This window comes from Carcharhinus amblyrhynchos, chromosome 2 (genome assembly GCF_965287045.1).
Source record: "Carcharhinus amblyrhynchos chromosome 2, sCarAmb.v2.hapA, whole genome shotgun sequence".
NCBI classification, from domain to species: Eukaryota; Metazoa; Chordata; class Chondrichthyes; order Carcharhiniformes; family Carcharhinidae; genus Carcharhinus; species Carcharhinus amblyrhynchos.
Genome location: NC_137325.1, coordinates 99,323,096 through 99,348,339, shown reverse-complemented (window position 1 = coordinate 99,348,339; position 25,244 = coordinate 99,323,096). Strand labels below are relative to the sequence as shown.

Genomic DNA, 25,244 nt, shown 5'->3' with positions numbered 1-25,244 from the left:
GGCGGTACAGAAGGAAGGGGTGATGATCTCTTGCAGTTGCACACGGGACTCAACCTGAATGAGGTTCCGCCCCCGCCATCGTTTCCATGCTCTCACATGTTGACCATTAAATGCGCCTGCCCACTTCTGCCTGACTGCCCGCACTAACCATATTTTGGCATGAACGCCATATCATTCAAGTCAATCGGCTTGTTAATAAGTCCAAATAACCCTGCATTATTCATTTAACTGTGGCTGATTTTGGTACTTGCCCACTCAGTGTATTATGTGAGTGAACCTGGAGCTCAGCAGGAAGGTGGTGGGCTTACCACCTGACCCATTTCACATTTCCTTCCCAACATGCTTGGCAGGGGCACGTAAAATCCTGCCCGGCTTTTCCCTTGTATGAGCCATGTTCTATCATTTTCTCTTCATGGCAGAAATGGGATACGTCAGAAGTGACAGCAGAGCTTCTGAACCTGAGTCTTGCCACTACTTTCAAAGGTCCACGGAGTCTCCAAGACTGAAAACTTCAGCCCTTTTGTAGGATCCTGTCGATAGAGGGAAGAATCATATATCTACAATTAGTTCTATAAATGTTTGCAGGTTGATAGATTTGGCATAAAACAAAAATGATCCAACTTTCTCCCAAATGGCATCTCACGAGAATATTTCAGAAAGAAGGGCCTGAACTTTCCGGTTGTTCATGCTGGCAGGATTTGCCAGTCCCTCCGACAGTACATTCCCCGCTGTGCATTTCACAGCAGCAAGGTGTGCACTCAATGGGAAACTCTTGATAGCAGTGGGACCAGAAGATTCCATTGCTAACCAGTTGCAGGCTGCTTCCTGCCACTGTGGAACATGTGCATGGTAAATCCCACCCAAGATTTTTTTTCCCAAAGAATTGCAGCATTTCTTGCTTTACTACTTTAAGTTGAAAATAGTATGATTATTAGGGATATAAAGTGAAATAGAGGTGATCTTACTACTTTTAGTAATCATTTAAGCAGCTTATAACATTTGGGCCTATCCTTTCAATTTTATCATTTTAATCTTGACAAATTTCACTGATATCTTTGGCAACTTTCCCCTAGTCTAATATTTACGCTTTGTTGTAGTCAACGTGTTCTCAGGCTGGAGTCTATGATGGTTTGAAACTCCTTCTGTCCATAGATTTAGCAAAAAAGGTCATGGTCACTGTGCAAAATAAAAACTTTTCTTTTACCCTTTCACCAACACAAATTATCCACAGGAAGAATTAAACTCACCATACACCCCTCCCCCTTTCCTCTCATTGAGAACAACTGGCACTCTAGTGCTGAATTTGGATCACCTGTCCCAGGGAATAGATCAAGCTGCGACTCCATTCAATTGTAACGGTGAACAGCTGGCAGCAGGGAAAATACAATTGTTTTCCTTTGACTAAAATGGAAAGAAATGCAGTGCCTGATAACCATTTGTGTCAATGATGCCTGCTTTGTTTAGTTAAATTTCATTTCAGTTATTCCACAGTACATTGTGTCCCTCAAAACCATGTTTAGGGTTGTCCACTAACCCTTGAGTGTCTGGTCATTAATTTATTTGCAGCATATTGTAGGCAAAACTGGTGCAATGTAACCTAGAACTCCAAGCTATAAACATTTTATAGATTTGCTAATACTCAAATGGATGCACTGTCCTATAGCAAGAATCCTCGCAAAAGAGATTGAAGCTTTTTGTCATTGTATGTGCTCATAACCTTAGCTTGGGATTGTAGATCAATTGCAATGCGACAGTATTAGCCATTTCTGTAAGGTATGTGTCATTCATTCCATTGAAACTCGTTTCTCCCCAAATAATTCCGAGCTATATATCGAAAATGTCAATTCTTCTGTCAAGTAGCAGATTAAATATAAATAAGAAATGCTAGATACACCCAGCAGCCCACATAACATTTGTGGAGAGCAAAAGCCAGTTAATGGGGGGATTTTCTGGCTTCCCCAGGGTGTGTTTCTCTTGGTGGAAGGTGGCACGCTATTGGCTGCTGGTGGGATCATCTGGTCCTGCCACTGTCAATGGGATTTCCCACTGATTCCACTACCACATCACCGGGAAACCATGGTGGGGTTGTGCCACCAATAGATCCCACCAACGTGAAAAGCGAGAAAGTTGAAGCTAATGTTCCAGGTCTGATATTTCAGCAGAATGCTTCCGAAATGCTAGTATTTTGCTTGTGACAACTTCTTTTGTTTTTGTTCTTTTTTAAACTATTTCTTTATTTGTATTGTTTCTATTTATGTTTTTCATCTCTGTAAAGTCTTGTTTTAAATAATGTCTTCCCTCACACAAAATGATTACAATGCAATGGTCTTTTATGAAAACGCAAACCTCTTGGGGACAAGGTCTAATAACCGAGAGCTTAGAATGTTGAGTATTGTTTATTTGACCTCTTTTTTTTATATACTTGTCTTCATATCACTGTAAAACACACAAACTTCCAACTCTGACACATTCTCCATGCAGTTTGGGATTCGGGCATACAGAATAATAGAAACCTAATTTAAAATCATTTTTTAAAGTTTATTCTTTAAGCCAGTTCTCTAATTGATTTCACAGGAATAGAAGAACTGTATTAGGTTCATCTACTTTTGATAAAGAAATATGTGTCCACATTTAGATTAATTCTGTGCACACTGTTCAAATACAAGAGTACAGAGTTCTTATGTATTAACCAAGAGCTTGAATAAACAGTCTTGTGGAAACTAATCATATTATCAGGAAATGTCCTCATTGTCTTGAAGGCACAAGTGTAAAAGCTGAATGGATACAGCCTGGAAGCTGATTGAAACTCGCACCTAATTGAGATGCCATCTGTTAAGCCCGAAATTATTATTGTATTCAAACGTACCTCTTTCACCAGAATGGGTTTATTTATGGGGTTTATTACTTCTAAACTGCATGTACATTTGTAAACTGTTGTAAATATATGTTATGGTAATTACAATAGATTTGTCCCTTTTTTAAAATCTTCTATAAATACATTATAATGCACTGTGAGAAGCCTATTTTACAATGTTTGATGTGTCAGCAAAGTATTTGACATCGATCAAACCAACTAAGATTAAATAATATTCAATGGGATCCAGAAAAAGTTACATTCTTTATGGAAATAATGTTTATAAACTAGATTAACTTTGGGAAAATCTGCTGTAAGTGTTTTCTTTTGCTATTTTCATGGCTTTAAACATTGGAGGTAGCATATATCTATGGTTGAAACCAGTTTTAAAATTTTTGTTACTGACTGGAGGTTTTGTTTTTTTTTAATGCAGAGTATGATTTCCTCCATTGTAAACAGCACTTACTATGCAAATGTATCAGCAGCAAAATGTCAAGAATTTGGAAGATGGTATAAACATTTTAAGAAGACAAAAGATATGATTGGTAAGCAAGGAAAAATGTTAATCTGTTCATTATGATAACAATAATGGGCACACTTTTTCAGTAAATGACTAATATTATGCTTTTGTCTGTTTAGATAAAGAAATTTTAATCACTTGCACAATTCAAAAACATTTTTAGCTGAATCTGAGAAGATGGGTTCATGTCAGTTACTTAAACTAAAGGGGGAAAATTTGAAATTTAATTGCAAAAATGTCAACTACTTGTGATATTATATAGGCATTATCTAGGGCAGCACATTGGTTAGCACTGCTGCCTCACAGTGCCAGGGACCTGGGTTCAATTCCAGCCTTGGTCACTGTGTTGAGTTTGCACATTCTGCCTATGTCTGTGTGGGTTTCCTCCGGGTGCTCCAGTTTTCTCTCTCAGTTCAAAAAATGTGCGGGTTAGGTTGACTGGCCATGCTAAATTGACCCTAATGTCAGGGGGATTAGCAGGGTAAATATGTGGGGTTACGGGAATAGGGCCTGGGTGGGATTGCGGTCGTGCAGACTCGATGGGTTGAATGGCCTCCTGCCCTGTAGCGATTCTATAGATTCTATGCGGTTACAGAAGACTGTCAGCTAAACTGTTGTTCTGTGTAATTGTTTCAATAGAGGTATTGGGATCCATGAGATGATGTCTTAATCTATTCTTTAAAGTATAATTTTAACCTTTAGAAAATAATCTCGATTTATTCTTCAGAAATCATTGATGAAGATTAAGTAACATTTGCTCTTAAATATCACATGAAGTTTGTGAATGAGTGCCTGAAATGTAAATTCCAGCATGGAAAATACTCATTGCCATTTTGAGCTGTGAGAGATTGCATTTAGACAATGCCAATGAAGGCACTGATATGTTGTGTTATGGTACCAATTGTCATGGTAGGATCGGTGTCCAGCCTTGATGGCAGTAGCAGTATACTTGACCTTATAGAGATGCCTATTGTCAGCACTTGCTTAAAAGTGAATGTAAAAGTTCTGTCATCCACTATTGTTAATCCTGCACCCTTGAGACCAAAAGAGTGGAACATCAGAATGGTGAATTGTAAGTGGCATTAGTTCAAGTGCTTCATGGTCTAAAATAACACTGGTTTAGACACTATAGTGAGATAATGAAAAACCCTCCAGAAATTATGACATTTTCTCTGTAGTAAATTTTGTCCATTTTTTGTTTTATTCTGAGCAACTCAAACCTGATATATTTTTATAGTAATTATTTCTCATAGGCTCAATATTATTCATCAGAGTGCTGAACTAAAGAGGAAAATTACTGTATTAGGACCAAGAGGTGAAGCAACACTTTTCAGAATAATTTGCAGCCAAAATGATCATTGTTAACAACTGGAATCAGCAATTATGATGAAAAAATGATTGCAGATGCTTTTTCAGAATCAAACCCCAGGGGTATTACATAACACACAATAAATAAATTACATGGACATTTTTTATGTGAAGTGAAGCAACAATAAATTTTACTATAATTCTGGGAAATTGTACTATTTTAATTAAAAAAAGAGAATATAGTTTATGTTATGGTTGAGTTATCAGGAAAAATTGAAAAAAATGTTCTCACAGTAAATACCTCTAAAAGGGATACTTGAAATCCAAAATATTGCTCATCACTAATTCACAGGTGTGTAGGAAGACCACTGTGTAAAATACCGTGGTGTGACATTGTGAAAGCAATGCTTATATGTTTTCTCAGTTAAGTATTTGTGCTTGGAGTTCCAGATTAATCCACATAGTAAATAAGTGAGCATGACATCTAAAAAATGAAGCTCTTTATTGCTTCTAGAATGATACATTTAATATCTTTTAATGTAAAAGGCAGTTCTTTGAACCATTTAGTTCACAGGAAAAACCATGTTTTAAGCATTTATGCCGAGGTTTGTTGGAGAAGCCAGTGTTTAGAACTTGTGTGAATAATTCTGTGGAGCTGATGATTATTTTCACTACCCAGGCAAGGAAATTTACTCAAACTGTGCATCCATTCATACTGTGCACAAAGTTATGCTTAAGTTGCCAAAAGTAATTCTCTATTTGAATTACATTGCATATTAAATGTGAATTTTCCTGGTTCAATATTTCTGGTTCAATGTGCTTTCAATGTTTTGTACGGATTTTAAGTATTAATGCAATGTTGCCCGTACTGAACCCAGGAATTGAAGGTAGCTAGGTCAGTAGAACTTCAAACACTCATGGGCAAATCGTAGGCATTGTTTAATCAGTTGCAGATGTTGAGTGAGATTCTCTAGCACTTCCCGCCGGTGGGATTTTCTGGTCCCGCTGAAGTAATTCCCTGGTGATGGGGCAGGCGAGCCATGCTAAAGCCCATAGACTTTGGCAGAAATAGAAGATCCTGCTGGTGGCCAATGTCTCGCTGCACATACCATGGGAAAACCAGCTGCAAGTGGACAGGAAAATCCTAACCCACTGTGCCAACTTTCTGATCTTTCAAAACTTACTGCCCTGGTTAGGTCACTACACAGCCCGGAAATGATTCCATTGATGCTCACAAGTACTTGAGTACTGTTTTTTATTTCTGTCACTCATTAAATTGCCATGTGGGAAAGTCTTCAATTGAGCTTGACTGTCCTTAATCAAAATCACAGAATCCCTACAGTGTAGAAGGAGGCCATTGAGTTTGGACTGACTCTCCAAAAGAACATCTTACCCAGGCTCACCCCTCTGCCCTATCCCCCATGCATTTACCATGGCTAATCCACCAAATCTTTGGATTGTGGGAGGAAACCAGAGCATCTGGAGGAAACCCACACAGACATGGGGCAAATGTGCAAAGTCATCTAAAGTTATTTCACAGTATTGAGTCACTAAAAGAAGGACTTTTGATTTTATGCCTGAATATTTTCTGGTGTGGCTTAGAAGTATTGAAACAATCCAAACCCAAACTTCTCATTTAGAATTTCTAGATTTCACTCTCTGAATCTGCTGGATCTTGAATGGTGCAGTTAGTGACAATTTATCATAATCCCAATACTGAAGAGATGCCAATTATTAACTAAGTGAAATCTGACTGAGACCAGACTGGTTGGAAATGCGTGGAAATTCATTCAATATCTGAAAGAGAAAGATAAGTTAAATGCTCCAAGTGGGACTTTTTAGGAGAAGTTAACAAATTACAGTCTAAAAAGCAAACGCACTTGAGGAAAATATTAAATTCTTAAACACAAAGGCATTTCACATTATCAGGCTCATCAACTTGCTGGTGATCGATAATGTGACTAGATCCAGGAATCCATAACCAGTTTGTTGATACGCTTGGCAATTTGCACTCCATGACAGTATAGTCTTTGAGGAATGAGGATGTTCTGTAGTTTACTTTCAGGATTCCTGTAATTCCAGGGCAGTCCAGACCCATTGACCAGTTATTTTCTTTTGTTAAAGGTCTTGGGTGCTATTTTTCCAGCCCGCTGAGTTGCTCAAGTAGTGAAGCAGAAGGTCTGTAGCAAGGGTCGTAATTGGTGTTCAGCCAATTGCAACTCTCGCAGGTCTTTTTTCAATGTAATCAGCCTCACACCGGAAATCAGTGCGAGATTGATAACCATATGGAAATTCCAATTTCCATCTCATTTGCAAGCCTGGGACAGTATCATCTGGGGCTCGCTTATGTCCTCCCCCACTGCCCCCCCACCCCCCTGCTTTGCCGGGAGCAGATTGCACCAATGGGGATCAAAGCTCATCCCATCAATGGGGACCACCTTACTGGTGGGGACTGAGGCCTTTGAGGGCCCACCAAGAGGTCAAGGTTCATGCCCTCGGGTCTGGTGATCAGGGCTGGCCCGTTGGAGGGGGAGGTTGAGGAAGCCAGCTCAGTTCAGTGGAGGTGGCCCAATAGAATCAAATATCCTTCTTGCCCGATTGAGGTCCGTGGTAGCGATGGCCACAGAGATTAATGGCTTGTTATTGCTGTCTGTGGCAGCATGGATGACAGGCTGCACTGTATCAACCTGAGTGTCAGAATCATCAAGGGAGTCCAATTAAAGGTGAGCGAAGGCTGAAAGGCACAGACACAGGATACAGGTCACAGGGAGCTGAACACAAAGGCAGGATGGTATCTGTCAAGAGTCACCTGCTGCCCAATGCTGAGTCCCTTCATCAGGTACGTAGTGCCTGATAACAAGTGATTCAACACTTCTCCAACAATTAGATGGGCCAGGCCACTATGTTTCCAGCTGTGATATGCTACATAAAATCCAGCCCTATATATTCCGTTCTTATTTCCAGTTCACATTTATATAGGAAACCAACTATATAAATTGATCATAATTTACTGTCCTGCCATTGGAGTGATAAAGCATTTTTGTGGAGGATGTAAATATAACATGTTGGCCGGAATTCTCCGGCCGTTCCCGTTGGCAGAATTCTCCCGTCCGCCAGTAGCGCATCCCCACTTGCGGGTTTTCAGCTGCGTGGAGTGATGTCAATGGGAATTTAATGAAATTCCCATTGACAGCAGTGGGACCAGAGAATCCCACTGCTAGCAAACAATGTGCCACCTCCCACCAGCGGGAAACATGCGGCTTGGAGGCTGAAAAATTTCATCCAATATATTTTTCATAGGTAGTTTATCCTAGAAATTGAACATGGAAATTCATAATGAAAATATATGAACGATTTGGCTATGGACTTCCTTTGTGTCACTGTTGTGTGGTACTTTGGGAAATTGAGATTAAGACCTGAATTTTCAAAATGATGAAGACTCTCAGTCATAGTGAAAATGGTTGTGGAAGCCCTGATCTGGATGACTCCTGTTGAACATAGTGCCTATCTTGGTTGCAGAATGGAAGGGAATTGGGACCGGTTCGAAATTGAACTTCCATGCTTCATGGAGGAAGCTGGTCATATACAATAGCAGCTGCCTCCAGTTATGTCAGATTTTCATCAGCTAGGAGTGGGGAAAAATGACATGTGCAGATTAGAGCTTGTCTAAATTTGGCGGAGTTGTTTAGATTCATGGGGTACTCTTTTAGACACGGTCCTGGGACACCTTTCAGAGAGGTTAAGTTCCCTTTGGGATTGTTGAAGGTAGATGTGGATGTGTGTAAAAAAAAAATTCATATGCTCACCGTAACTTCAAGTTCTTTGGAGCTGTCAAGTCTTTTAAAACCTCTGCCCTTTAAATATTTGTAAAAATGTTTTAAAAAGGCTGCTTGCCATCCATCAGTTGACAAAGATTGTACATTATCATTACTGGACTAGTGCTGCTGACTGATTATATAACATTTCCATTATCACAGCGGGGCACTGCCCAGTTCATTGTTGGAATCACAGCTCCCAAGGGTTTTAAACTTCTTTAAGTGGGACTCAGAATTCCACTGCTTGTATTTATAAGTGGTTAAAAAAAGCTAAATGTAGTGAGTGGGCTTTTAGCAATGAGACTGTATTCTTGAAATAGTGAATTATTTATTAGACACCTAATACATCAATTTTATTTCATCTCAGTATGAGTCCTGAGGTCTGTTCCTGGTGGATACTGGTTGAGCTAGCATGGTAAATGGAAGAGCAAAGGGTTGGGGGGACATGGGTTGACATGAGTTGGAACTAAGTTGGCACAGGGACTATAAAGGATCCATGGGAGGGTTGAGTAGAGGGGCATAGGTTGACATTGAAGGTATGAGAAACTATGGGGGCTGTGTGAGGTCATGAGGTGGCATGAATGTGCATGGTTAGTGTGTGAGTGTGGGGGGTGAAGACTGGAGGACTTACCTTTTCCTGTTTCTTTTTAAAAAATTTACACACAGTGCTGGTGCACTGATGCAAGCTTTCCGCCCAGCCTGCTTCCACATGCAGTAGTCTTTGCACTCATTCCAGTGTTGGCAACCACAACTGCCATATTCACCTGCCCAGCTGGGCCTGAAAATCTGACTTTCTGGAATAGTTTCCTCCACGCTAGGTTTGCGGAGCCAGGAATTGTTCTGACTAAATTCAGGCCCAAGTATAGTCTTCAGCTACAGTTGGACAATATGACATGCAAAAGGCTGGAGGGAAATGTAAAACAGGGTCAAAGGCTAAGGCTGAAAGGTTAAAGGCCAGAGAGGCAAGGGAAAATCAAGAGTTAAAGGTTACAGGTAAATGGGAAAGTCGTATAGGGTTATAAGGGTAAAAGCAACATACTGCAGATGCTGTTAAAATTAAAGTTAGTTTATTAATCACAAGTAAGGCTTACTTGAAGCAAAAACAGAAAATGCTGGAAAATCTCACCAGGTCTGACAACATCTGTGGGGAGAGAATGGAGCCAATGTTTCGAGTCTAGATGATCCTTCACCAGAGCTCTGACAAAGGATCATCTAGACTTGAAATATTGGCTTTATTCTCTCTCCACAGATGCTGTCAAACCTACTGAGATTTTCCAGCATTTTCTGTTGTTGTAGGGTTATAGGGTAGTGAGATGAAGCAAATGCAGGATTGCAGAAGGTAAAATGGTGGGGGCAGGGGTATAGAGGGGGAGGAATTACAGTTAGTGAGAGGCAGTCGCTTCAAGGATGGGCGGAGGGAGGAGAGCATAAGGAGAGCCAGAGACCCCAAAGTGAGGATGTGACAAGAGTATCATTGGATGCTGGTAAACGATTAAGGCTCAGCCGTCAAGGTGGATGCTGTTGACTTGGGAACTGATTCGCAGGGAAAGTTTACAGAGTGAAACGCAGAAAAGGTCAGAGTTGGAAGCAGTGATTCCAGTCGTGTAAACCCAGGTGAAGTTGAAATGGGAGAATGGGAATTTAAAAGGTGAAGGGAAAATTGGGAAAAAGGTAAGAATGGGGAAAGAGATACAGGAGAAGAGTAGGAGGAAGGTGAAGCAAGCAGATTTTCAACTTGCCTTTTCAGCAAAATACCACAGTGGAGCCTGGGGGATGCCTTTGTTTGCTGACAGGTTTGGAGTAGTCGATGGTAGGGAAGGTGGTGGGCTGAAATTTCCTAACTTTCAGGGGTTGGGAGGGGTTCCATAAAGTGGGAAAGGAATGTAAGGGTGGAGTACCGCTCATTTTCCTGCATGCATGCCATCTTGCCAGTGGAGGGGAAGTCGGTATACAGTTTTCATGCACAGAGGCCCATTGAGCCACTTGAGTGGCCAATTAAAGGTCCCTTTTCTATCCCTGATGGCAAATTCTGTTGGATTGGGGTGGGGGAGTTCCTCCTATTACACACTATTTTGCCCACAGATGGAAAGGGTGCTCCAGTAGCAATGGATGCTTCCCTGTCAATGTCATATGGTTTTTAACCTCCCCCCGCCCCTCACCCCTCCACTTCCCTGTCCACTTCCTGTTTCTGTGCCTGATGGCAGGAATCCTGCAGTGAGAACAAAATTCCAGCTGGTGGGTCTGGTGTAATGCAAGAAACCTGAAAGTCTGGGAAGCAATGGAGCAGAGATCACTGTCATACCAGGAGCCAGCAAGTGCTGAGTGGCGTTGAGGTTACGATCACAGTGCAAGACAATAGTAGTGGTGAGGAGGGGTGGGTTGGGGGGAATAATATGGGCCAGGAACACCACAAGGTCTCAAGTGAGTGGAACCAAGATCATAGTCATACTAAGAGCACAGAGGGCAAGAGTGGAAGGTCAAAATCTTAGCCATCTTGATAGTGAGATGGACGCAACTGTAAACAGAATCCAAGTAGCTAGGACAGTTTGGCACACAATAACGACCAGGGTAGGACAGTGCTGCCTGCATCACTGTTTTTTTTGAGCTAATGGTTTATTTTTAAATGTTGCAACCTGAAAATAATCCTGGGGGAATTAGAGTAAATTCCACTCTAGCAGCTGCTGAGCAGGGGCACTGGCTGGCGGGGGTGTGGAGCAGGGAGCGTGAGATGAGCAGTAAGTACCAAAATCTAGAAACTTAAAACAAACATTAATATCATAAAAAGTAACAAATAAATACAGCAGTGCGGAGTTTCCACTAATTGTGCTTTTATTTTTCATTGCTATAACAACCAGAAAACATTGAAAAATTTTAAATGCAAATTTTGTTCAGTGCAATTTGAGTTTCCACGATCTTTAGTGTTAGTTTAAAAAATATTATGCTGGAACTCGGCCCCACCTCCAAAACTGATCATGCCCATCCCGCACCCCACCCCAGGATAGATTTAGCACCATTGGGAGTTTCTGCTAATTGTGCCTGTTTGCAACCTTTCGGGGAGGATCCAGAAATGAAGCTGCATCTTTTGAGTTCAAGGAAACTAATAGATATATTTTGGAACATTGTAAATTACTTCTATAAATGATTTAAAATTATTACTTTTTTGTCAACTCATTTTTAGCTGCATCATTCAAGCATTATCAAGTTATGACTCTTAAATATATAAAGGAATATTTATGAAAGACTTTTTTTTAAATTAAAACTCTGTCCGACTGCATTGTCTCTTAGCAGTTTGCAAATGTGATGCAAAAATGTTTGAACGGAAACTTGGAGAAGGGAGCAATTTTTCAAAAATGGGTGCAATTTTGTGTTAAATTTGCGCTACAGTAGCTGATTGTGCCTCAGTGTGACAAAAACATGATCATCAAGCAGATTGGTTTGGAGTGATTGACTGCTTCCCATTCCTTTTTTCGTTCATTGGTATGTTTTGTTGACTGTTCATGTTTGTTTCTTTTGTTGTCATTTGTGCATAGTAGTTCCTCTGTAAATGTAAAGTACATTTACCCATTCTTCTCTTGTTTGATACATATATCCCCTGCCCCTCCAGTTATGATATGCTGCTATTTTATGAATGTAAAGTATGAACCAATCAGTTGCAGATATTTCCACATACGCAAATGTGGCATTGAAGTGTGAGCCAGGTATTGAATTTGCAATGGACAAATTGCATGTTAAATACTTTATTCTATGTACAGTTCTAACTGTGATAAATTGCAGGTAAGTAACCAATGCAAAGATGCCCCACACAGGTCAAAGACAAAATGTAGTGCATCTATATGACACTAACATTTTGTTAGCGAGAAGAAGGTTAAGAGGTGACCAAATAGAGGCATTCAAGATGACCAGAGGATTAGATAGGGTGGACAGTGAGAGCCTTTTTCCTCAGATGGTGATGGCTAGCACAAGGGGACACAGCTTTAAATTGAGGGGTGAAAGACATAGGACAGATGTCAGAGGTAGGTTTTATACTCAGAGAGTAGTAAGGGCGTGGAATACCCTGCCTGCAATGGTTGTGGACTCGCCAACATTAAGGACATTTAAACGGTCATTGGATAAACATATGGATAATATTGGAATGTGTAGGTTAGATGGACTTTAGATTGGTTTTCACAGGTTGGCGCAACATCAAGGGCTGAAGGGCCTGTACTGCGCTGTAATGTTCTATGTTCTAACCCATATGTTACCTTTTATTGCTGATTGTCTCAAAGAATTGTGGAAAAATTAATATTCTACCAGCTGCTTAATATTAATCCAAGCTATCATCAAAAGCAAAGCATATATAAAGAGTTTCTTACATGCGTAATCAATATTTTTACAGTTTTCAGGTTTGTCACTTCATATGTTATTTATACCTTAAGTTCATATCTTTTTTCTGAAGCTTGCTTTATTTATTGCTGTAGCTGAAATGGAGACCATGTCTGAACTGTCCATTTCTCAACAAGGAACAAATCATGTAAACTTTGGATCACCAACAGTTCCCGGGAATGGTACTGAACTGCCACAGCCACCGTCACCTGCTCAACTTCCGCATAGTGGTCAGCCTGCTCCAAGGTCCCAACTTTCCAATTTGCATCCAGGACTTGTCTCTGCACCTCTTAGCCCACAGCTGGTGAACCAGCAGCTGGTTATGGCCCAGATATTAAACCAACAATTTGCTGTCAACAGACTCTTGGCACAACAGTCTCTAAATCAACAATACCTGAACCACCCTCCTGTCAACCGGACCATGAATAAACCATTAGAACAACAGAGTTCATCCAATGCTGAAGTGTCTTCCGAAATCTATCAGTGGGTTCGTGACGAGTTGAAGCGAGCTGGCATCTCCCAGGCAGTGTTCGCTCGTGTGGCTTTTAACCGAACTCAGGTGAGACAAAAAATTCTTTCATTTTGGATACTTGGCATAAAACCAGACCAATGGTGGAGTCATGTTAGTGAGTGAATGATCAGAGCACTTGATTTTGGTTTATTGAATGGTGAGATGCTGCAGAGAGACTCCTAACTTTTCTTTTGATTTGACTTATTATTGTCACATATTGTTTTTTTCTTACTATACAGACAAAGTATACCATTCATAGAGTACATAGCGAGAAGGAAAGGGCAGAATATAGTGTTTCAGTCAGAGATAGGGTGCAGAGAAAGATCAATTTAACGAAGGTCCATTCAAAAGTCTGATGGCAGCAGTGAACAAGCTGTTGGCTAGGTGCTCAAAAGCACTTGTAATTTTCATCAGTTCTGAATGATAACCAAGGCTCAGAAAACATTATTTTCTTAGTACGTGATCTCAGACTTTTGTATCTTTTCCCAAAAATTACACCACACTATTGACCTTTACAGAATCACAGATGTTCTGTGAATCACTTTTAAAGTTTTGAGACTAGACAACCCATGTTCCTGTGCACATTCACAGGCATCATTAATGTATTGACTATAAGAGATTCATGGATGTTTTTTGAAGGATGAATAAAGTTCATTTCACCTTTTGCAATTTAATTAAATGCATTTGTAACAACTTGTCAACAAAAGTAAAGATTTAGGAATCTGTTTCAGCTATTCCAGCGACACTGCACAGAAGTAATAAACACTTTTCATATTGGATACCCTGATGATTAGTTAGGATCCTTCCTTGTTCCTCATTCACTCATCTACTGACCTGTTTAAATGTCTGTTTTCTTGATGTGAAGACTTTCAATCAATATGTCTGAATTAATGTTGGTTTAGTTAGTTAAGGGTGCCTCAGAAACTCAGTATGTGTTCTTAGAGAGAAAACTTCCTGGCTATTTTTTGTAGTTTTGTTAGTGATAACAAAACACGTAAGATATTTATAAGTATATAAGATATATATAAATATATAAGAAATAAGTAAAAACGATATTGAGACATTTTGGTGGGAAACTTAATTCTGTTCAGTTGGGCAGTAAATTTATGAAACCTACAAAAATGTAGCTACAGATATTCCCCTGATACACAATAAAGTGTTTTGATATAAATGTTTTCTTAGTCATTCAGAACTGATGAAAATTATAATTGCTTTTGAGCACCCAGACTTGCACTTCTGTCTTTCTGGCATAAGATGGTGAGAAAGTAAATCACTTCAGTATTTCAGTTTTCTCACAATGAATATTGCGTTGCCTGGACAGATTATTTAAAAAAGCTTTCTAAAATGTATAACTAAAACTCACATTTTAAGATTATGGGGTGGCATGGTGGCACAGTGGTTGGGGCAGCACGGTAGCACAGTGGTTAGCACTGCTGCCTCACAGCGCCAGGGACCCGGGTTCAATTCCCAGCTTGGGTCACTGTCTGTGTGGAGTTTGCGTGTTCTCCCCGCGTTTGCGTGAATTTCCTTCGAGTCGTCCAGTTTTCTCCTACAATCCAAAGACATGCTAGTTAGGTGCATTGACCATGCTAAATTCTCCCTCAGTGTACCCGAATAGGGGATTTTCACAGTAACTTCTTGCAGTATTAATGTCAACCAACTTGTGATATTGATACATGAACTTAAAACAAACTTTTATGGGGGTGATCTTGAGCTCACACTTGCTGTCAGTATGAATGTAGATGGAGGCAGATCCAGAAGTCGCAGTTCTCACCAGTGAGTTCATAATTTCAGATCTTCCTCGCCCCTCATCAGCATCATCATCTGATTCATGCCCAATTTGAGTGTAAACCTGTTTAAAATCTATTCAAATACATGTTAATATAATTAATCCACCCTCTAGTCAGATATTGACATCATCACTGCCCACCATATTTTGACAGTAGCCTGACAGTGCTCGCTGGCACTGACCCTCAGCACGGGTTGGCACCATGCCTCTCATCCCAAGGACCAATTTAGTGAATCTTTACTGTACTGCCTCCAATGCATGTAGATCTTTAGTTAACTGTGGAGACCAAAACTGCATGCAGTTTGGTTTCACGAGAACCCTGCACAACGCCAGCAACAAGAATCAATGCTGGGGCCTCAGCGATTTGCAATCTATATTAATGACTTAGGTGAAGAGACACGACAGTAACGTATTTAAGCTTTGATGACACGAAGCTAGAGTGGAAAGGTAAAGAAAGTGTGAAGTTATCTAATTTGCTTGAAAGAACAGAAGAGCTGAACATTTTTTAAAAAGAGAAAGTTGTAAGTGTTCATGTTCAAAAAGACTTGGGTATGCTCGTATGTGGAATGCAAAAAGTTAACACACTGGTACAGCAAGCAATTAAGGCAAATGTGGTGTTCCACTCTTCACTACGTACTATCTTGAAGGAGTCTTCTTTTGGACTGAATTGAGGAGAAATTTCTTCACCCAGAGAGTGGTGAGCCTTGGACTTCCCTACCATAGGAAGAAGCTGAGGCTAAAACGTTGAGGCCGGAATGTTACAGCCATTCACGCTGGTGGAATTTTCCCAGTCTGTTGCAGTGAATGTTGATTAGGCTGCGTGCCAAATTCTCTAACTTCGCTGCAGCGGGAGTGTGGCATGAATGGCTGGTAAGTTTTGATTTGATTTATTATTGTCACAAAAGGCTTTAGATAAGGTACCATACAAAAGATTAATAGGCAAGATGGAGGCGATTCTGCCAACGAAATTCTAATTGTCGAGTTAACATGAGAACTGGAGTAAATCACATTGTTTTTTCAGTGTGAGTTTAGAGAAGAATCTCCCACACTCTATGCTCGTATACTGAGAAGTGCACAAATCATGTAAAAAATCAAGGGGCAGGGTGTATTCCTGCCCGGGAGGCTGACAGCATAGTGCTGAGCGGGTCACTGCACTTGCACCAATCTGTCAATGCTGAGATGGATGCGTGCACAGTGGCCCTGTCTGCCAGCTTCCCAATCACTAGCCAGCTTTCCTAACCACTAGCCAGCCCAAGGGGCACTCCTGCTGCCCAACCCTCTGTGGGGGCCCCAATTGCCCCTTTTAGCTCCAGTGGTGTCAGGCCACTAGCTGCACGCATGGGAGATGCATATGACCCCGCTAGAGTGAAAAGTATTGTTTCTTGCACGCTATACAGACAAAACATACCGTTCGTAGAAAAAGAAACGGGAGAGTGCAGAATGTGGTGTTACAATTATAACTAAGGTGTAGAAAAAGATCAACTCAATGTAAGGTAAATCCATTCAAAAGTCTGACGGCAGCAGGGAAGAAGCTGCTCTTAAGTCGGTTGGTACATGACCTCAGACTTTTGTATTTTTTTCCTGACGGAAGAAAGTGGAAGAGAGTATGTCCGGGTGCGTGGGGTCCGTAATTATGCTGGCTGCTTTGTCAAGGCAGCGGGAAGCATTGACAGAATTAATGGATGGGAAGGCTGGTTTGTGCGATGGGTTGGGCTACATTCACGACCTTTTGTAGTTCCTTGTAGTCTTGGGCAGAGCAGGAGCCATACCAAGCTGTGATACAACCAGAAAGAATACTTTCTGTGGTGCATCTGTAAAGGTTGGTGAGAATCGTAGCTGAAATGCCAAATTTACTTAGTATACTGAGAAAGTAGAGGTGTTGGTGGGCTTTCTTAACTATAATGTCAGCATGAGGGGACCAGGACAGGTTGTTGGTGACCTGGACACCTATAAACTTGAAACTCTCAATCCTTTCTAATTCACCTCCATTGATGTGGACAGGGCATGTTCTCCTCTATGCTTCCTGAAGTTGATGATAGTCTCCTTCGTTTTGTTGAGTTAAATGTAGCTCTTGGGACTAATGGGAGCAAAGGATATGGAGGGAAAACGGGAACAGTTACTGAGTTGGATGATCAGCAACGATCAGAATGAATGGTGAAGCAGGCTTGCAGGGCAGAATTTCCTACTCCTGCTCCTAATTTCTAAGTTTCCATGCCCACTCTCTGCTCCCTGTCTGTAAACCAATCCTCTATCCATGCTGAGATATCACCTTGAACTCCATGCACACTCATCAGGGGCTATCCTCCCATCCCACTGCTCTGATGTTTAGAGTAGTTAACTCCAGCGGGGTTATATACATCTCCCTTGCGTGGAGCTAGTGGTCGGCCACCACTGGAGTTAAGAGGGGGCAATTCGGGCCCCCACAGAGGTTTGGGCAGCAGGAGTGCCCCTTGGGCTGGCTAGTGGTTAGGAAAGCTGGCTAGTGATTGGGAAGCTGGCAGACTGGGCCACTGTGCATGCATCCATCTCAGCATTGACAGATTGGTGCAAGTGCAGTGACCTGCTCAGCGCTATGCTGTCAGCCTCCCAGGCAGGAATACACCCTGCCCCTTGATTTTTTACATGATTTGTGCGGATACACTGAGAAGTGCACAGAGTGTGGGAGATTCTTCTCTAAACGCACACTGAAAAAAACAATGTGATTTACTCCAGTTTTCACGTTAACTCGACAATTAGAATTTTGTTGGCAGAATCACCTCCATCTTGCCTGTTTAGCTCTTGTATGGTACCTTACCTAAAGTCTTCTGGAAGTCCAGATAGACTACATCTGTTGGTTCCCCTTTACCTACCGTACTAGTTATGTACTCAAAAAAATTCCAATTCATTTGTTGAACATGATTTGATTGGTAAAACCATGGTGAAAACCATTCATGGAAAGAAATGGATTTACTGCACGAGCACCTTATTGCTCAAGGCAGGTGTCACATTGCACATGAGCAGATCTACTCTGTTCAGTTCAAATGTGATGATATCCTCACTACGGGACGAATGATGGTGACATGTTGATGTAAGTTTGCTGAGTGATATTGTTATAATTGCTTCCCTGAAAGTGACAGTATACGTCTCAATCAAATTATTTCATTTTCTGGCAAATGTGACAAAGGCTGTTGAATTTAACTGAAGAAAAAGAGGCAGCTTTGGGATAGGTGGCAGGTTAAAGTGTCAGAAATCTGTTTCCTAATCCAAACCCACCTTCAACCACCTATTTCCTGCATTTACTAAAGTGGAAGGGTAGACAGTTGACCAGCCAGTCTATGGAGGGGGATTGCAGTTTTAAATAGGATAGTGAGGCCGTGAGTTTTGGAATTTTTACACTTATCGATCTCCCACCTCAAGGCCCAATTCTCCCACTGCCACCACCAGGGTCAGTTACCCCTTCCACAACCAAGGCTTCATTCTTTCACCTGGGGCACCAGCACGCCTTGGCTTTCCTGCCTTTCAGCCCTTCAGGAGTCCAATTCCCCCCGGATATCCGGCCCCTCTCTGTTTAATGCCTCTGTTATTCAAGCTGGCCCTCCAGGCAGGAAAGTAATCATTGATGTTAAATCTCTGAGAATGGGGAGCTAGTGGTAGGGGATGGGGATATGGCTAAGGTCTTGAATAACTTTTTTGTTTCTGTCTTCACGGAGGAGGACGTGAATAATTTGCCGGGTGTTAGCGATGGAAAGGTGGTAGGAATGGAGGGTCTTAATGACATTACTGTTACTAGAGAGGTGGTGCTCGACAGACTGGAGGGGCTGATTGTGGACAAGTCCCCAGGACCGGATGGAATGCATCCGAGGGTTCTGAAAGAAATGGCGGAGGTGATAGTGGATGCCTTGGTGGTTATTTTCCAGACGTCGCTGGATTCCGGGGAAGTGCCGGAAGATTGGAAAACGGCTAATGTTACGCCGTTGTTTAAGAAGGGTGCCAGGCAAAAGGCGGGGAATTATAGGCCGGTTAGTTTAACGTCTGTGGTAGGTAAAATGTTAGAATCCGTCATCAAGGAGGAAATTGTGAGGCATCTTGAAGGGAATTGCTTGATAGGGCGGACGCAACACGGTTTCATTAAAGGGAAGTCGTGTCTGACAAATTTACTGGAGTTCTATGAGGATGTGTCCAGGGCAGTGGATAGAGGAGAGCCGGTGGATGTGGTCTTTCTGGATTTTCAGAAGGCGTTTGACAAGGTACCTCATAAGAGGTTATTGCAGAAGGTCAGGGGACATGGAGTTGGGGGTAGGGTGTTAGCGTGGATAGAGGATTGGTTGTCAAATAGGAGGCAGAGAGTGGGGGTCAATGGGTGCTATTCGGATTGGCGGTTGGTGACTAGTGGGGTGCCCCAGGGGTCGGTGCTGGGGCCTCAGCTATTTACCATTTATATAGATGATCTGGAGGAGGGAACCAAGTGCAGGGTGTCGAAATTTGCTGATGACACCAAGATTGGGGGAAAGGCAAATTGTGCGGAGGGTGTGGAGAGTCTGCAGAAGGATCTAGATAGGCTGGGCGAATGGGCCAGGAAATGGCAAATGGAATTTAATGTTGGCAAGTGTGAGGTGGTCCACTTTGGTAGGAAGAATGGTAGGAAGGACTATTACTTACGTGGCGAAAAACTGCAGCAGGCGACGGTGCAGAGGGACCTCGGGGTCCTTGTGCATGAGTCGCAAAAACCCAGCTTGCAGGTGCAACAGGTGGTCAGGAAGGCGAATGGGATGCTGGCCTTCATAGCGAGGGGGATTGAATATAAAAGTAGGGAGGTCTTGCTGCAGCTGTATAGGGCATTGGTGAGGCCGCAGCTGGAGTACTGTGTGCAGTTTTGGGCGCCGCACCTGCGCAAGGATATTTTAGCCCTGGAGGGAGTGCAGAGGAGGTTTACTAGGCTGATACCGGAGTTGAGGGGATTGAGCTATGAGGAGAGGCTGAATAAACTAGGCTTGTACTCGTTAGAGTTTAGAAGAATGAGGGGAGATCTCATTAAGACGTATAAGATGATGAATGGGATGGATAGGATAGAGGTGGAGAGACTCTTCCCGCTCAAAAAAGACAGTAGGACTAGGGGGCACAGCCTCAAGATAAAGGGGAGGCGGTTTAGAACGGAGTTGAGGAGGAACTTCTTCACTCAAAGGGTGGTGAATCTCTGGAATTCTCTGCCCGTTGAAGTGGTGGAGGCTGCCTCGCTAAATATTTTTAAGAAGCGGGTTGATGGGTTCTTGATAAGAGAGGGGATTAAGGGTTATGGGGAGAGGGCGGGAAAGTGGAACTGAGCCACGACAGATCAGCCATGATCTTATTGAATGGCGGGGCAGGCTCGAAGGGCTAGATGGCCTACTCCTGCTCCTATTTCTTATGTTCTTATGTTCTCTACAGCATGAGGATTGGAGGGAGGGGCATCTGAATGACAAGTTCCCCAACTTCCTACCCAACCCAGCTCCTACAGTTCAGAGCAGGTCAGGTCAATGGAAGTTCTGATCCCATGTCAGGAGAGCAACTCCACGTTAATTTTGGCTGAATCAGCCTATTAGTGGTCAGAGAACATTATCAAATTAAGGATGGCAGGGTGAGCTTTCGAAGCCAGAGGGACAGTAGGATACCCTATTGGAATGGCACTGTGGTTAGCACTGCTGCCTCACAGTGCCAGGGTCCCAGGTTTGATTCCAGCCTCTGTGTGGAGTTTGCACATTCTCCCTGTGTCAGCGTGTATTTTCTCTGGGTGCTTTGGATCCCCCCACAACCCAAAAATGTGCAAGTTAGGTTGATTGGCCATACTAAATTGCCCCTAAGTGTCAGGAGGATTAGCAGGGCAGATACGTTGGGTTACGGGATATGCAGAGCCTAGGTGAGATTGTTATCGGTGCAGGTTCAAAGGGCCAAATGGCCTCCTTCTGTACAGCAGTGATTCTATTCATGAAGGAGTTGCAAGTCATGCAGACTTGCAAACTCACTCCCTGATCCAGCCTTACATGTTGCATTTAAGTATTTTACAATATTGGAAATAAAAAATGGTCGCAGCAGCTGGACCACCATTGTGGAGGGGAGACCTCAACCCTGGACCAAAGGTGATTCCTTCGTCTGCTGCTGGGAGGCAGCAGCTGTGCTCTTGATGCCATAAAAGATTCTAGTCAGCCTTTGTTTAATGGTATTAATCAGCCTGTTAATTAATTTAACAAGCTACCAGTAACTGTTCTGTGCATTTCCCAAAACAGGGATGACATGATGTGGGCAAACCAGAATGTCAGCTGACAGTGCAAAATGACTCACCATCTCAGATTCCCAACCACATCGGCCTCCAAAAATCCTGCCCATATCTTTGCCCAACATAATTCAACACAAATGCTGCATTCTGCCATGTGATACTGTCATGTACTACCTGACACTTGCTGTTCAAGAGGAAATGAATGCAGGCGTAGCGTTGGCATTATTAGTCAACATGATTCAAATTACAACATTTTTCCTGCTCAGTCGAATAACAATTCAGACTGTTTTCTAGACGTCTGTCACGTTTTATCTTTGCAAGTTGTGGCATTACACAACCATTTTCTTTCATTGCTGTGAAGATAATTAACTAGTTGCAAAAATGTATGAAGAGCATCACAAATCATGTGATAAAACCAAAAAAGTGACAGAAAGTGAATGTACAAAAATGGGTTATAAAATATTTATCGAAGTTAACTGGTCTGCATCCTCATGTGTTAAAACAGTTATCGTTCTTACAATAGAAATAAAATCTTAATAGTGCATTTCATGACCTTGGGACATCTCCAAAACACTGAAGTAGCCAATGAAATACTTTTGTACTACAATCACTCTTATAGCGATTGGAAAGCACAGCAGTGAGAACCAAATATAAGCAATGAGCTAAATGACCAATTAATCTATTTTAAGGGATGTTGATTGAATAATAAATGCGTCTAAGACATACAAACATGCATATTAGGAGCAGGAGTAGGCCACTCATCCCCTCAAGCCTGTGCCACCATTCAGTAAGATCATGGCTGATCTGATTGTCACTTCAACCCCACATTCCTACTACTCCCAATAGCATTTCACCCCCTTGCATTAAGAGAGCTCCCTGCTCTTTATCATGTTGTTGTCGAGGGATTTTTAAAATCAGTTGAGAGTACAAATGGGCTTTGGTGATTATTCCTCAGGTGTTATTACCTTGATTAATATCCATCTATTATATATGATCATAACCAAATAGGTGTATTATTTAATCTCAAACTGCAGTGATAATTGTTACACCTCTAGGTGGCACTGTGATTGGCAATTACAGTGTTAAATGGCTGTCCTGTAACATTATGGGCAGGATCTGCTCACCTGCCCAGGGACCATAAATTCTTGCCTAAAGTCAACACACGTTTTAATGGTCTGTTAAATTATCAGTCACACCCGCAATGATTCCTGCAGTGGATGGGATCGGAGGATTTAGCCATTATTTGTGAAATCTATTACTGGTATTGTATTGTGGCAGTGAGATTTGCCATCTGGTTTTAATGCAAAGACAGTGCATAGAATTCTTCCTTCCAGGACAAGACGCAGAGGTCAGAACCATATCTGGGTCCTGAGTCACATACCCTGATCTTCATTAATGGCCATTGGCCTCACCATCCAACTAAGGACAGAGGGCAGGCTCTCAAAGCTGGAACGACAATCAGACCCAGCTCTGAAGCAGCACGAATAAAGGGTAACTGAGGGTGCTTGAAAATGGAGGAGCCTTCCCTCCAGCGTTAAGTATATTATAAAATGGACCTATTGCCAGTTTACCACTATGGAAACAGTACCCCTCTCCAGTACCCCTCTCCTTCAGCTGCTCCTGAACCCAGGCAGGCAGGGCTTCTGGGCCTGCGTGGAGTGTTGGCTCCCCCACCCACTGTTTGACCCAGCTTGCCATCAGGAGGCTGCTTCCAGGCAGTTAAACTGAGCCCTGCATTCTGTGGGGACTTGGAAGCCGAGTGGAGAATCCAACTTGTCCTCTTTTAATCAGCTTCAATATGCTATTTAACAAACCTAATTGACTACCCTCCATGTGCAGGAATTTAGTCGGGCCATCCCCTCCATTCCACTTCTGCAAAAGTGACCCAGCACTAGCACAGGGCAACATCACCTGGCAGGATTATTTTTGGTGCCTGCCCACCTTCGATGCTGGTATTGTGGACACTGAAAATCCACCTCACTGAGTCTATGATTATTTGCTCCCATTGAAAAGTTCTTAAAATTTCTTCAGACAGGTGAATGCGCTCCTCTAAAGTTGCAATCCCCATCAAATAGGAATAAAGATGCAAATTGGGAATTAGAGCGTTATGCTAACTCCAACCCCGTTCTAACAGAATACACACCTCCCCCAATGAACAGAAATCCAGAGCTGGAAAACACTGACACAAGAAAAGCCACTGCAGTGCTTGCTCTCAGCAATACTGTTGCAGGTATAATAATCAATGGCAAAATAGCTAGCCCAATCTTTTTAATTGGTTAGCAATTCTACTCTAATTGCCTACAGAGGCAATCCTCTCTCACTAAAGCTATAAATGGACAGTGAGACTGTGCTTTTGGTTCAGTTATTGTTTGGCAGTCATACTGGCCCTGGGGTTAACCAGGTTAAACATTCAGGCTCTCAGATAGAATGCAAAAATTTGCATTATTATATTACTTTGTTATATTCAAGCTTCTGAATGATGTATGAGAGAACCAGTGAAATGTTACAGTGAACAAAGAAGCCATTCAGCCCATCATGCCCATGCTGGCCAAAAGTGAGAAAAAGGAAATTATCCATACATTTCAATCCCACTTTCCAGCACCTGGACTGTAACTTTGTAGGCTATGTCACTACAGTTGCAAACACAGGTACCTTTTAATAACTTAAATGTTTCAACCTCAGCCACCAACTTAGGCAGTGAATTCCAGATCCTACACCCTCTGGGCCTCTGGTGAAAACTTCTTTTTTATTCGTGGGACATGGGCATCGCTGGCTGGCCAGCGTCTGTTGTCCATCCTTGGTTGTCCTTGAGAAGGTCGTGATGAGCTGCCTTCTTGAATTGCTGCAGTCTATGCTCTGTTGGTTGATCTGCAATGCCATTAGGGAGGGGATTTCAGGATTTTGACCCAGTGACTGCGAAGGAATGGCAATATATTCCCAAATCAGGATGGTGAGTGGCTTGGAGGGGAACTTGCAAATGGTGGTATTCCCATTTATCTGCTGCCCTTGTCTTTCTAGATGGAAGTGTCATGTGTTTGGAAGATGCTGTCTAAAGATCTTTGGTGAATTGCTGCAGTGCATCTTATAGGTAGTACACACTGCTACTACTGAGCATCAGTGGTAGAGAGATTGAATGTTTGTAGATGTAGTGCCAATCAAGTGGGCTGCTTTGTCCTGGATGGTGTAAAGCCTTTTGAGTGTTGTTGGAACTGCACCCATCCAAGCATGTGGGGAGTATTCCATCACACTCTTGACTTGTGCCTTGAAGATGGTGGATAGTCTCTGGGGAATCAGGAGGTGAGTTACTCATTGTAGTATTCCTAGTCTCTGACCTGCTGTTGTAGCCACTGTGTTTATGTGGTAAGTCCAGTTGAGTTTCTGGTCAGTGGTAACTGCAAGGATGTTGACATGTTTTTTCCTCATGTCCCCCCTTTTGCTAATCACTTTAAATCCATGCCCCCTGGTAACTGACCCCTCAGCGAGGGGAAACAGGTCTTTCCTGCCTACACTATTAGGCCACTCATAATTTTGTATACCTTAATCAGGTCATCCCTTAGCTTCCCCTGTTCTAAGGAAAATAGCCCCAGCCAGTCTAATCTCTGCTCATTGTTCAGTTTCAAGCCATGGCAACAGCCTGTAAATCTCCTCTACACACTCTCCAGAGCAATCATGTCCTTCCTGTAATGTGGTGACCAAGATGGCACACAAAATTCCAGCTGTGGCCTGACCAGCATTTTATACTGTTCTATTGTTATATCCTTGCTTTTGCATTCAATACTTCAACCAATAAAGAAAAGCATTCCATGTACTTTCTTGACCACTTTGTCCACCTGTCCTGCCACTTTCAAGGACCTCT

The 25,244-nt window shown here is 42.2% G+C and overlaps 1 protein-coding gene across 4 annotated transcripts in view; it reads left to right on the top strand.

Annotated features, from left to right (window-relative positions):
- LOC145356822 (DNA-binding protein SATB1-like) overlaps positions 1-25,244 on the top strand; it is a 120,867-nt gene that overhangs the window by 17,303 nt on the left and 78,320 nt on the right. For all 4 annotated transcript variants that reach the window (XM_080209755.1, XM_080209746.1, XM_080209740.1 and 1 more), the window contains 2 exons: positions 3,288-3,399; positions 12,955-13,418. In XM_080209755.1, coding sequence (XP_080065881.1) covers positions 3,288-3,399; positions 12,955-13,418 — 576 coding nt within the window. The remainder of the gene's footprint in view (positions 1-3,287; positions 3,400-12,954; positions 13,419-25,244) is intronic.